This window comes from Vanellus vanellus (genome assembly GCF_965231255.1).
Source record: "Vanellus vanellus genome assembly, chromosome: 11".
Taxonomy (NCBI): domain Eukaryota; kingdom Metazoa; phylum Chordata; class Aves; order Charadriiformes; family Charadriidae; genus Vanellus; species Vanellus vanellus.
In genome coordinates, this window is record NC_138916.1 from 22,799,688 (window position 1) to 22,813,264 (window position 13,577).

General features: G+C 44.2%; 2 protein-coding genes across 4 annotated transcripts in view; one reads left to right on the plus strand and one right to left on the minus strand.

Annotated features, from left to right (window-relative positions):
* Positions 1–8,562, plus strand: part of MAP2K1 (mitogen-activated protein kinase kinase 1) — a 43,310-nt gene extending 34,748 nt beyond the window's left edge. For both annotated transcript variants that reach the window (XM_082488869.1, XM_082488870.1), the window contains exons 7-11: positions 2,548–2,755; positions 3,260–3,324; positions 4,976–5,037; positions 6,604–6,649; positions 7,639–8,562. In XM_082488869.1, coding sequence (XP_082344995.1) covers positions 2,548–2,755; positions 3,260–3,324; positions 4,976–5,037; positions 6,604–6,649; positions 7,639–7,752 — 495 coding nt within the window. In that variant the 3' untranslated portion in view covers positions 7,753–8,562. The remainder of the gene's footprint in view (positions 1–2,547; positions 2,756–3,259; positions 3,325–4,975; positions 5,038–6,603; positions 6,650–7,638) is intronic.
* Positions 8,563–11,537: 2,975 nt separating this feature from the next.
* On the minus strand, positions 11,538–13,535 carry SNAPC5 (small nuclear RNA activating complex polypeptide 5; the record flags this gene model as incomplete). Of its 2 annotated transcripts, XM_082489088.1 has the most annotated exons (3): positions 13,420–13,535; positions 12,263–12,352; positions 11,538–11,648 (listed from the first exon to the last, which is right to left on the minus strand). In XM_082489088.1, the coding sequence occupies exons 1-3, from the start codon at positions 13,507–13,509 to the stop codon at positions 11,538–11,540; spliced, it is 291 nt and encodes a 96-aa protein (XP_082345214.1). In that variant the 5' UTR covers positions 13,510–13,535. The 2 variants fall into 2 exon arrangements, with proteins under 2 accessions (XP_082345214.1, XP_082345215.1); XM_082489089.1 differs by lacking the exon at positions 12,263–12,352 and having other exon boundaries at positions 13,420–13,532.
* Positions 13,536–13,577: the final 42 nt, after the last annotated feature.

The following is a 13,577-nucleotide window of genomic DNA, read 5'->3' on the forward strand; positions in this document are numbered from 1 at the left end:
TTCCTACATAGAATCACCAGATCATCTGGGTTGGAAGGGAACTTTAAGATGGAGTCTAACCATCAACCTGACACTGCCAAAACCACCACATCTACCCATCTTTTAAATACCTCCAGGGATTTTGATTCCACCACTTCCCTGGGCAGCCTGTTCCAGTGTTTGATAACCCTTTCAGCAAAGAAATTTTTCCTAATATCCACCCTAAATCTCCCCTGGCACAACTTGAAGCCGTTTCCTCTTCTCCTATAGCTTGTTGCTTGGGAGAAGAGACCGACCTGCCACCTCCCTGCACCCTCCTTTCAGGGCGCTGTAGAGAGCAAGAAGGTCTCCTCTCAGCCCCCTCTTCTCCAGGCTGAACACCCCCAGGGCCCTCAGCTGCTCCTCACCAGAAGTGTGCTCCAGACCCCTCACCAGCTCCGTTGCCCCTCTCTGGACTCGCTCCAGCGCCTCAGTGTCCCTCCTGCAGTGAGGGGCCCAAAACTGAACACAGTATTTGAGGTGTGAATCTGGGGATAGATCATATAGATCATACATCTCAGGGGTATTGCTAATTAGCCAAAGAACTTAATATTCCATTTCCATGTCTTCTGGGCCCTTGAGATACTACTGGCTTGCCTTTTTTCTTCTAGCAAAGTGCTGTCTGCCTTCAGTTTTTTTCAATTTATTGTTTTTACAGACTGATATTTGGCTTTGCTCTCTGCCTTCATGTCACAGACCAAGCCGTGATAGTGATTTTGTTGATTCTTTTTGATAGTGTCTGAAGTATCCCTTCTTGCAGTATCTCCCTTAGCATACTTTTTCAAATAACAGCTGTAGAATTGTTACATGCCAAACGATGTCATACCGAATGAAGGTGTATACGATCAACAATGCTTAACTTGAACATTTCCTAGATTTTTAATTATTTTTGTGTAACTAGTACTGTGTGTGGTCCCTGCTTTTTCTCATTTACTCACTTCTTCCTTTACACTTAGATTTTATGATTTTTTTTGTCTTTGGTTTTGGGCTTCTTTATCCATTGTCCAGCAACTATGTAGTTCATCCGGATGGCTTTGGAACTAGCTGAGGTGGCACACTGGAGAAAGCTCAAATACAATCTCAGCAAATGTTACAAAACTAATTTAACAAAACTAACACCCATTATGGCAGAGGGAAGAGACTTCACAGTAATACTGTATTCTTATGTTCTGTGAGAATAAGTTTCAAATTATACATATTTTTTTCCAAAATATGGAATTAGTCAGGCAAGAATCTGCACCATTTTTGGTAAAATGAGCTTGATTTTAAAAAGAGAACAAAAAATCAAATTGTTCAATTTCTTTGAGAAGTCTTTGTAAAAATGGATCCAAGGATGATGTAGATCGATGTATTAAAGATTGCAGAAACCATATTCAGCACTCAACATAGTACTGATAAAGCACATGCAAAAACTAAACAAAAGGAGTTAGTTATGAACTAATCCTATGTTTTAGTTCTTTAGGCAGAAACAGAGGATGGGTATGCTGCTCAAAACTGAGGATCTTTGGAGCAGTGTGACTGGAATATCCCGATTTGGTTTTAATCATGATTCGACTGACCAAAAAATCCCATACCTAAATATCTTTCCAGTGTTTGAGTCCCCAAAAGACAATACAAAACATTTTTAGCCGAGTCTGTCTTACCTGCGTACACTTTTGTAATACTTTTATGTTAGTGTGTGCACATAATCTGTGCAGAATTTGTTTGTCCCTTTCCAGTTTGTTTTTTCCTGAGAAAAATGTAAGCCTATTGCATTTTTGTTTGTCAGGCCATAATGTGTGAGTGGTTAAGCTGCAGAACACATGTCTGTCTTCCTGTCTTGTATGTATTTTTCAATCTTTATACCTTCAGGAAAGGTCTGTGGCCTGCATAATACTTTATCAATTTGTATGTTGTGTTTTGTTATCATTTCAGTGGCCTATAGAACTCAACCGTTTGTTTAGAAATTGTTTGAATATGGCTGTAGAACTGCAGTATGCCTGTATATAACAGTCCTTGCATAAGTGCATTTCCGCTATGGGGAGCTGTCAGCACGGCATCAGCTGAGAAGTGTCGCAAAGCACAAGCCTATTGCTAGAGCACCAGGTCGCTTTTGGACCCATACCGAATCAATAAAGTTACCTTCCCTCTCCTTTCCAAAAAGAAAACCAAGAACAGCTCCTCAGCGAAACCAGGGAATCTGCGGTTGCCCATACTAGTTTTTCTTTCTTGGTCTTTAATTATCTCATCGTCATTAATAGTTGCAACATTTGGATATTGTGCTAAAGAAATAAAACAGTGACATAATAGTCTCGTTTTTTAAAAGTCTCAAAGTTACTTGCAGTGGTGGTATGCAGTGTTTGTAGAACTCCTGGAACTTGAGATATTTAAAGAAAAAGATCAGTAAGTCACTCATTGGCAGATGTTGTACTAATAAGTTGGGGGTTCATCCTTCATTTTATCCAGGCTATTGCAGAATGCAGTTTTTTCCTTTCTTGTTACAATACTGTCTCCCTTCCCCGCCCCTTTTCTTTTTTTTTTTTCTGGTAGCCGGAAAGACTACAGGGAACTCATTATTCGGTGCAGTCGGATATATGGAGTATGGGGTTGTCACTGGTAGAAATGGCTATTGGCAGATACCCGATTCCTCCTCCTGACTCAAAGGAGCTTGAATTGATGTTTGGCTGCCCAGTAGAAGGAGATTCTCCAGTCACCGAGACCTCACCCAGGCAAAGAACACCTGGTCGACCAGTGAGCTGTAAGTTAAAACAATCTGTTAAATCATTTTCTAGTACCCTTCTCTGTCAGCTTAAAGGTCTTCCCTACCTGATACTGAGCTGCGTAGTGGGGCTTTAAACTTTGGAAAAAATCAGGATTGTATTGGGCATCTGGCTCAGTTTCACTATGAGGAGGTATTGGAGAATTGAGGACCAGAGACGCTTCTGTTGGTAACTGAGCTGTTCACGGGCACCATGAAGAGCCCATTCTGTTGATGTGGTTCTTCTCTAAGATGCAATGCCCATCAAAGTACACTAGGGAGACTCTCAGTGAAGTTCATGGTTTGGTTCAGACCTGAGAACAATGTCTCCTCGCCTGAGAGTATTACCCTGTTGCTGTTACACTTTTTTTTCCCTATGAATCTACTGGGTGCCAGCAAGTCCACCGTGTAAGAACAGACTATATGACTGTTAACTTTCTACAATAGCTCTACTATGGGAGCAGAGTAACACTGTATTTTTCCACTTTTACAATTTCTTCTTAGCCTATGGACCAGACAGCAGACCCCCAATGGCAATCTTTGAACTTCTTGATTACATCGTCAATGAGGTAATCAGCTATTTGCACTTGTATTAATACATTTGTAAACTTTTAAAGCATTCCAGAATTTGAGGGAGTGTGGGGTTAGTGTTAGGATAGGCCAGGTCTTCTGATCTTTTATTGCTGCAGTATGAGAGACATCCTTGTTATGTGTGTTGGCTTGATTTTTTTTTTTTTTTTTTCAATTATTCCCAGGAAAATTCTAGTTCATTTCTTTCCATCCTTTAAGTAGGTTTATGGGTTTTCCAGCCTGGATCATGCAACCTGTTAGGATGGTTAATAGCAAGCAGTACGATCGGGCATATACAAAACTAGGTTTTTTCTTTGTTTTGGTCTTATGAACAACCTCATTTATAATAGTGTGTCTTTCAAATAGCTAAGCTACAAGGCTAGTTAATAGAGATTGAAAACAATCAATTGTAAAATACCAATATTCTCACAAGTGGTCCTGAAACTCTCATGACACGGCTGCTTGTGTCCTTCCCCCCCCCCCCCCCCCCCCCCCAAAAAAAAAGAGAGCTTGTTCATGTTATCTGTCATTTGTAGCAGCTGGGTAATGTAATAGTTCCAGGTGAATGAATTATAAAAGAAGTGTCGGATGCACCTCTTTAAAAAGCACAGTCAGTGTCCAGGTCCCTGTGAAGACTAGCTTTGCTCATGCTACTGCACATGGACCGATAAATTGCTTCTGTTCCTCATCTGCACAATTCTCCTCTTGCATTGCAAACCAATTTTGCACATTATATAATACTTTAATATGACAGCACTAACTGCAGTAGTTGAGAATTTGGCAAGATTATCTTCTGCCACCTCTGCTGCAGCACAAGCAGTCTTCGGTGTGAGCTGCTACATCCGACAAAGTCTGTACACCAGTGAGTAACTGAACGCAGGCCACATCTCGACTCCGTACGTAAAGTGACCCAAGTGTAAGTGCTTGCAGGATCCATGGTGTAAGAATGGAAACTTAACTCCGATCCTGTATCAAATGTCATGGAAAACGAGGCAATAATGTGCAGGTTTCTTTCTTTATCAGAATTCTTTCTTAATTCAGAACCTGAACAAACTCATTCCCTGGGACAGAATATTTAAATCAAAAGGATTATGGAACTAATGATGTGCGGGGGCATCTTTCCTTCCCTAAACTGGAGATCAGTAGTAATGAGAATAACCCAATGGTAATTACTGCCAGCTGCTCTGAGCCTTCTTTAATGACAGCTTAAGGCTGTGTTAACCCCATTCAGGTGTGTGTATAGAAAGGAAAAAAAAAAACCCACAAACAAAACCAATGCACTCAACAAAAATTGCCCCACACCATAGAAAGTGTCTGTGGTATGACTTATTACTGAAACACCTAAAATCCAGCAGCTGTGAGTAATAACCAGAATTAGTCAGTAATAAACTCGGCATCTTTACTTTTATAAATCATATGACAGCATGTCCTTTATTCATATGCATGGAAGCTGAAGTCTGCCCAACATCTGTTTGGGAGCTCAGCTGTGAAGGAAGGCCAGGGTAGTGCTCGGGGTTTACAGCTTTACCCAGATATTGGACATAAAATTGGTAGATCTCTGGCTAGGTTGTGCGTTGTCATGTATCAGTTACGCTGAATGATTGCTGATGTTTGGTGGGGTTTTTTTTGTTTGTTTGTTTTTTTCCACAGCCACCTCCAAAACTGCCCAATGGTGTTTTTGGTTCTGAATTTCAAGATTTTGTTAACAAATGGTGAGTTGCAAAGGGACATATTTGGGACCAGCCCTGCTGTCTCCCTGTATTGATAACTTGGGAATCAGAGGCCCTACTTGTAGATCTTGGCAAATGTGGAGTAATTTCAATTAGCATAATCCTCTTTCTCCGACTGTTAATGTGCCTAAAGCTCACTTTACAGGCACCGCCTTGACAACATATGCATGCGGAGAGCACCCCAAAGCTGAGAGAGATTCCCCTCTTTAAGATACGGGCTCTGCTTCTGTGCGCCACTTGCCTTAGTACTTTCTCAGCATTGAAGAGACCGCAGTACTTACAGACTGTGATCATAAACATGCTTCTAAAGCAAGATCCTTACTTTTATGGGTTACCTTCACCACATTCTGCAGCGACTATTATGTAGGATACGGAAGCCTCGCAGGCTCTAGATGCCTTCTTTTTTCTTTCCCGGTGCTTCACTGAACTAATATCTATATCACAGCAGTCATTCTGCCATCTATGTATCACAGTATGCTAGGGATTGGAAGGGACCTCAAAAGATCATCTAGTCCAATCCCCCTGTTGGAGCAGGAACACCTAGATGAGGTTGCACAGGAAGGCATCCAGGTGAGTTTTGAATGTCTCCAGAGAAGGAGACTCCACAACCTCCCTGGGCAGCCTGTTCCAGTGCTCTGTCACCCTCACTGAGAAGAAGTTTCTTCTCAAATTTAAGTAGAACCTCTTGTTCCAGCTTGAATCCATTACCCCTTGTCCTATCACTGGTTGCTACTGAGAAGAGCCTGGCTCCATCCTCATGACATTCCCCCTTTATATATTTATAAACGCTAATAAGATCACCCCTCAGTCTCCTCTTCTCCAAACTAAAGAGACCCAGCTCCCTCAGTCTTTCCTCATAAGGGAGATGCTCCACTCCCTTAATCATCTTAGTTGCCCTACGCTGGACTCTCTCCAGCAGCTCTCTGTCCCTCTTGAACCGAGGGGCCCAGAACTGGATACAATATTCCAGATGCGGTCTCACCAGGGCAGAGTAGAGGGGAAGGAGGACCTCTCTCGATCTAATGTACTTTTCTAATTGCACTTCAGTGATACCTGCATTCAGCCAGTATATTCAGTGCCAAGGGAGGCAGTTCATGACAATTTGGAAAGTTAGTTTGCTTATTAAAAGCTAAGTATATATATATTTACGGTTTCCAAAAGGAAGAACAGTAACACAATAGCTGTACTTGATACTGAGCTTGAAAAAGACTTGGGTAAAAGAAACTTGAGGGATAAAGCGGCTCATAATGTTGAGTTTTTGTTTGAATGGGAATTTGATCTCTCCAGTTTGCTTATAGGCACTCACTCCTGCCCCGGCTCAGCAGTATCAGACAACTCAGCATTTCATACCTCAGACTGTGCCTGTGAAGCCCGCAGAAGGGAATTGCTTACAGACCCAGACCCGAGTTTGAGAGGCGCTGCATTACCTAATGCTTTAATCTAGAGTGATAGCTTCTTCAGACCAAAGCAGTATACACACGTGATATAATTTGATCTGTATTTTAAAAGATAATAGTATGTAATGTGTAATACTTTCTGTTTTCCTAGTTTAATTAAAAACCCTGCTGAGAGAGCTGACTTGAAACAGCTGATGGTAAGTGAAAGTCTTTAACTTGAATGAAGAGTGCTGTTCTATGCAGGTTGGGTTCCTCAGCTGACCTGAGATCAGGATCAGAGCATATGGTGTGTGGTTCGTGGCTGTTGACACAGGCAGCTCAGACAGTCTGAGGAGGGGCTGCTTTTCTCATCCAGAGATCGAGGGGCTGCAGGCTTTCACGCACTCTCAGGACAGGGACTGCCAAGGAGCCCAAAACTGGTGGGTTTTGGAGTCTGCCTTTTGATAATTACCATGAGTATGTGACCTAATGTTATTAAATTAGCAAAACAACTCTCTCTTTCTTGGGTTTATTAGTTAATAATAAACGATGTAGATGATTACTTTTAGGAGGATGAAAGAACAAAATTCCACATACTTTATGGACTAATGAAATACACTTTTATCATATTTTGTGAAACATAAGATTTGCTGCTTTTTTTTCATCAGCTCTGCCTTACAAAATCTCTAAAACTACTAGACACAATGAAATCCTGCATTTGTTTTCTACACGAAATGACCGTATTGGTTTCAGTGGCTCTTTTCATGGCCTGAAGTGCAATGCTAGGGCTGAAGTTCCACTGCAGAAAATCAAGTTTTTCCTGCCCTGATCCTTCTGTGCAATAAGGGTACAAGATGCAGTCCAACTCTTTCTATTACAAAAAGCCTCTCTGTGCGCAGGCAGACATTTTTCAGAGTATTATCTCAAGTGGCTGAGTCACATCCTTATCACATACCGTGGTGTAAGTGTTCTGCAATAGTCACTGTGTAGGCAGTTTTCCTCTGGAATACTTTGCAATGTGTGCATTTCATAAGCGGGTTATTTCAGGAATCCCGCAGAAAAGCTCTCCTGGTCACTTCATGTGGTTTTCCAAATTTTATAGCTAGCTTGAATACTGAAAGTAAACCGGATTTATTGTAGTTCATGTTCAGAATTATTATTTAACGGATTGAGTCCTTGAATAATAATGATGTTCTCCTCTGCGCAGATTCACGCTTTCATTAAGAGATCTGAAGCGGAGGAGGTGGATTTTGCGGGGTGGCTTTGTTCAACCATAGGCCTTAACCAACCGAGTACACCCACGCATGCTGCTGGAGTCTGAATATAGAAGAGCAAATCCTGTACTGTACATCTGTTAACAACAATGCTATTTTGGTCCTATTTCCTCAGCTTGTACCTGTTCAAACATGTATTTCACCTCTTAAGGAAGAATGTCTTTATAGCATGTGCCAAACGGTTTTAAATTTTGTCATAAACTAATTTGTATTGTATTGGATCACACTTGTTTACTGACCAAAAGGTTAAGATGTTTCAGTTACAGTGCTTGCTGATTTTAAGTGATTATGGATATTCTTTCTTAATGAAAATATCACGGGGGGTGTCTACCCCCAGCTTGTTTGAACTTTATCAAGATTCTTTGTAAATTGTTGGTACTTCAGTCATGCTTACCTAATCTCCCGTGCAAAAAGGGTTAAGGATGCTCCTACACTGTATCTGTCGAGCATGCTTTTGCTGCTGCCAAACTGTATCTGAGAGTTAGGCCTAATGGTTCCAATTTTGCTGTTGTTTAGAGATTTCTCTTTCCAGGTAAAGAAGGCGAGAGCTCTGCGTTTCTTGGAATGTACAGGGCAATATTCTAATTGTAGACTTGTTCATATTTCTATATTTATTTTTAAAACATATCATCATACTTGGATTTAGTGATGTATGTCTTTCTAATTGATTTTTAAAAGTTAGTTCTTGGAATCATCCTACAGAATCAAGACAAAGATCCAGGCAATTTGCTTTCTTTTAACCTAAAAATTCATGGCAACTGTGTTAGTGTCTAAAGTGTATGAAGACCCTTTATTGTTTTATTCTCTCAGATGTTTAGCAATGGATTCTCTTAATAAATATATTATCAAGTAACTTCTTGAAGCTCTTTTAAAACTCAAAAACTTAAGTCTTAATCTGAAGCCACTGGCTGCATCACCACCCCTTCTTCTATGTATTTTTCCACAAGCGTGCAACCTCCTTTGTTCCAAGAGGTACAAATTTGCTTATGTCAAATGACAACGTGTGAAACAGGGCTTGAGTCAGTTGCCATTGCAGGGTGTTAGTGTCCTGTTTGCCAGGTTTCTGTGGAACGTCTGAGGGCAGTCTGACTGCAGAGGTTTTGTCTGGGGAGTGCTCAGACAACTTGTACAGCACCGGATGCTCCCTTCGGTGCTGCAACCCCCTGGGTGGGGTGTGATGGGCGTTCTCCGAGGGCAAACCAGCACTGTGCCCCAACACACAGGAACCTTGTGCTCCACCCAGCAGAGGGAAGACCTGCTTGCCTGTGTCTGTCATTAACCAAGCGTGACTATACTACACTGATTTCTAAACTTTAGTTTTCTTCAGAAGTTCAGCTTCCGTCAGTTACTTGGCACAGTAATTGCTGTTGCTACAGAACAGGCAGAGGTGGGCACAGCTATGTGTCCTCGGTGCAAAGCCTTGTTCTCTCTAACAGCTGTGCTGAGCAATGCTATAAAAAGTTCAGCTCCTTGAAAGGATGTTTCGGACACAGAAATGGCTGAAGTTCCTTCCCCAAAGGAATCCAAATCATTCTAGACATGAACTTCCACTTGGCCAACAGTATCACCTATCAGAGAGAGAATCACCCTCAACCCCTCAGCAGGAGGAAATGACTCATCGACACATCCAAGGCTTCCTTCACTTGTCCTCACTTGCATGTGCTGCTTGGTAGTGGCAACAGGGCTGTGTAATGGTTAACTTAAAATTGAGCTTTATATGTGAATTATATACTCTAACATACAGAAAAGCAACAGTACTTTTTACTGTTTGGTAAAAGGAGGAAGTGGTATATGAACAGAGATTTAGTTTTAGAGGTTTAAATCTCATTTTACTTATTTCCTTCACAGAGAGCAAGAATTTGAAGAATGCAAGCACAGTTAAATGTAGTAGGGCACCAGGTAAAGTACTTTATTGCAACATGCAATAGAACCGCTCTATTTTAAGCAAGCAAGGGACTCGTTCACATCAGGTACCAGGAAGAAAGGTACTACTCTGAAACATGCTGAGAACAAATAACATTTTTCAACAGTCAAAATTACCCTTTGGAGATGAAACCCTACAGCACCTACTCCGGAACATGATCTGCCCAGAAGCAAAGTGAAGGCGGGAGGTGGTCCTGCTGTAGGACAGAGCCATGGAGCCGAGTGATGCACCCGGAACATGCTGAGCATGGGAAGATGCAAAGACAGGAGAGGCCGGCGACTGCGCTCCTCGCCAACCAGCTCTTCACATGCATACTGTCAAAAGGATTAGACACTCCAACCTGTAACATTTCAGGTCAGACTTCTTGGGTTTTTTACCTGTGAGTCTTGTAAAAAGCTTTGCTAAATCTTCTGCGCTCATGTTTTAAGCTCCTGCATTAAGACAGCCAGGATTTGCAAAAAACAATTAGTCTTTAGTACAGGATGAAAATACATTTACATTCCAACATTCAGTTTCTACTGCTACAAACCAAGAAAGAGACAAATAAAAAACCATCTCTCTTCTAATAGTGGCAGGAACTTACAGGAGGTTAAATCCTGTGTTCTGACTGCACCCAGGACACCGGACACTTTCCCAAGTTCCTTTCCTGCTCTTAAAAGCAAACACAGGAAGATAATTTATTCTGTTTTCTCTGAGTGATGCCAGAGACAACAGCAGCACCTTTAGATACTAGTTGTGCATTGAACAACCCTGGATATAACTGACTACTTTCCTAGTAGGACGGTTGACAGAGTGGCTGAGTTAGAATATTGTTTTTAATTGGCTTAACAGATCTGGGTTTCTGTGCTTTAAAACAAGTCTTTGAGAATTGATACAATAACCAGCTGCACCACACACTGTCTGCGCTCCATCAAGAGAAAGAACATTATTGTCTATCGGCAAGAGCAGCACTAGCTTGTTACCGTACTGTTAACGAAATTGTGGAGGGGACTTCGTGCCACTTTGCATTTCATAACTAAGTTCTTAAACTCATACTCCTCCTTGAAGATCACTTGAAAGCAGAAGCTGGACTTACATTGACTTATGAAGTTACTGGGGGGAGGAGGGGAGAAAATAACACTAATTTAAAAAAATACTAGTTCCTTATTACAGGTAAGGGGCCAATTCTAACCATACAATTTGTTGACAAATAAAAGGCTAATTGGTTGCTACTCTGAAAGAGCAAGAAGTAGAAAATACTTCACTGAGAGTCAGGCTGACAGTACTTAAGAGCACCAGTAGGTACAAAGAGAGGCCACCTCGTTACTGCACTCAGAATTAGGTTGACGGAGCAGTAGCTGCTTCTCCCAGAGTAAGAACACCTACGGCTCTACCACGTTTAGAGGGAGAGTAAGTCCAGTTTCCCATGTGAGAACGCAGCAGCTGGAAGCCTGGAGACAATCCCAGACACATCTTTTTCTCACTGTTTATCTTAAAATTCCCGGTTTAAGCAGATGAGGTTGTAACATAATCATTGGTTCAGCAACCAGCCTCTAGGGCCTGATTTTTCAGCATTGGGAAATAACAGGTGAATTATTGCTTTTAGTGTATGTGTTAAATTAGCCTGACGTGATTAATGACTTCTCTCATCCACCTATGAAGACATAGTAAGCTACATTAGGTTTTAAATGTGGAATGGATTATGCTACATATTTGTGCAGCAAATTTTCATTCTTTTAACCTCTAAGTCAAGACGTGCCAAGCTTGTGACATTCATGCGTTCAAGGGTAACCTCCCTAGACTCCAAGAGTCTTGCATATCATACGGTCCGTATCCACATACAAGACAAAATGAAAATCAGTTGCTAGATTTTATATGAATGAAGAAATCCTGAGTCTGGATTAAAAAGCATCCCTTGATTTTTTTCTCTCAAGAATCTGATTCCTCCTCCTCTTCCTCCTCCTCCTCTTCATGATCTTGAAGACTTAGGTGTAATTCAGTTTGATTGATAGCAGCCTCGTTGTCCATCTGCCCGAGAGTCTGTCACAATAAAAGAGTTTACCTTGCTAACTATCCAGACCAGCAGCGATACAGAATGCTTCTCAAATCACTACTAAAACCGCGGGGTCACAGTGTCTTTTAGAAATCTCAGTACTAGAACTGTTGGCTGCACGAGCCCATCGCGGGACGAGCACCAGTTCTCCAGAGAAGAGTTTCAACTGGTTCAGGCTGACCATATATTTAGCAAAATGTTCAGAGGATATCCGTACCTCCATCCCCTATGATCAGTTGGATAAAACAGCACGTCACTGTTAAGAGCATTAGACACAATGTTTAATAAACGGCCAATTGAAGCTAAGATGCTATAAAGCAGGTATTTCCCAACCTCCCTGGAAACAACATGCTGCTTTCAGGGATGGGAAAAGGTGAAACACTTGAGACAAAACGGCAACAAAGCAGACAGATTTCACAGCTGAGCAGTTAACCAGCAGCATAAAGAAGGTCAAGGTTAAGAACTCCAGATGAAAACCACCCCCAGAAACCCCTACAGCCGCTCCAATCAGTACAGCGCTCTTCCCCCATCCCTCCTGCGGCCACAGCCCAGCGCAGGTAAGCCGGGCCCTCGCTCGTCACCAGGCAAGGCCTTCCCTTACTTCGTGGGTCTCCTCTGCCGCTGCTGAGGAAGAGACTGCCCCGTCCTCCTCCCTGGACCGGATCATGGACTGCAGTGCCAGCTCCTCCACCTGCGCACAAGGCAACACAGAAGCCTCTCCAGTCATTGTTTCTTGGACTCTATTATACATAAATTAAATGTTTTTGAATAATCAGCAACAGTAGAATCATAGAATGGTTTAGGTTGGAAGGGACCTTGAAGACCATCTCATTCCAGCCCGCTGCCCCGGGCAGGACCCCCTCCCCCCAGCCCAGGCTGCTCCCAGCCCCGTCCAACCCGGCCTTGAACCCCTCCAGGGATGGGGCAGCCACAGCTCCTCGGGGCACCCTGCGCCAGGGGCTCACCGCCCGCACGGGGACACATTTCTCCCTCACATCTCATCTCAATCTGCCCTCTTCCAGTCTGAAGCTGTTCCTCCTCGTCCTATCACTCCGTGCCCTTGGAAAAAGTCCCTCCCCGGCTCTCCTGGAGCCCCTTTGGGCACTGGAAGGGGCTCTGAGGTCTCCCCGGAGCCTTCTCTTCTCCAGGCTGACCCCCCCACCTCTCCCAGCCTGTCCTCCCAGCAGAGGGGCTCCGGCCCTCCCAGCAGCTCCGGGGCCTCCTCTGGCCCCGCTCCAACAGCTCCATGTCTTTCCTATGTTGGGACCCCCCGAGCTGGAGGCAGCACTGCGGGGGGGTCTCCCCAGAGCGCAGCAGAGGGGCAGAACCCCCCCCTCGCCCCGCTGCCCACGCTGCTGCGGATGCAGCCCAGGGTGCAGGTTGGCTTTCTGGGCTGCGAAACAGCAAAGCTTTTAAAGCCTTCAGCTTCGATACACAGCAGAGCCCCGCGGGCCCCGGCAGCCGCCGCCCGTAGCGGGGCCGTGTGTAGCTGAGCGCCTCTGTGGTGACATACCCGCAGTGTCGGAACCGAAAGGCGGCGGGAACACTCCAACCGCCCTCGCAGCCGCGCCCGGACGGCGGGGTCGCCGCTCGGTCCCAACTCAACCGCGTTACGTGCCTTAACCCCCCCCCCCCCCGAAAATAACGGAGAAGAAAGACGGGGTAGGCCCGGCCCTGCCGCTGCCGCGCGCCCGCCTCCCCCCCGCCGCCCGCTGAGGGACCGGTCTCTCCCCCCGCCGTGCCCCCTCCGCCGCTGACCCTGAGGCGGGTGAGTTGGTCGTGCAGCGCCGCCTTCACCCGCAGCAGCGTCTCCTCCTCCCGGCGCAGCTCCTGCAGGCGGCTCAGCATCCTTCGCCGCGCGCCCGCCCCGGCCCCGCCCACAGCGCCCCCTGCCGCGCGGGCGGGGGAATCGCCGC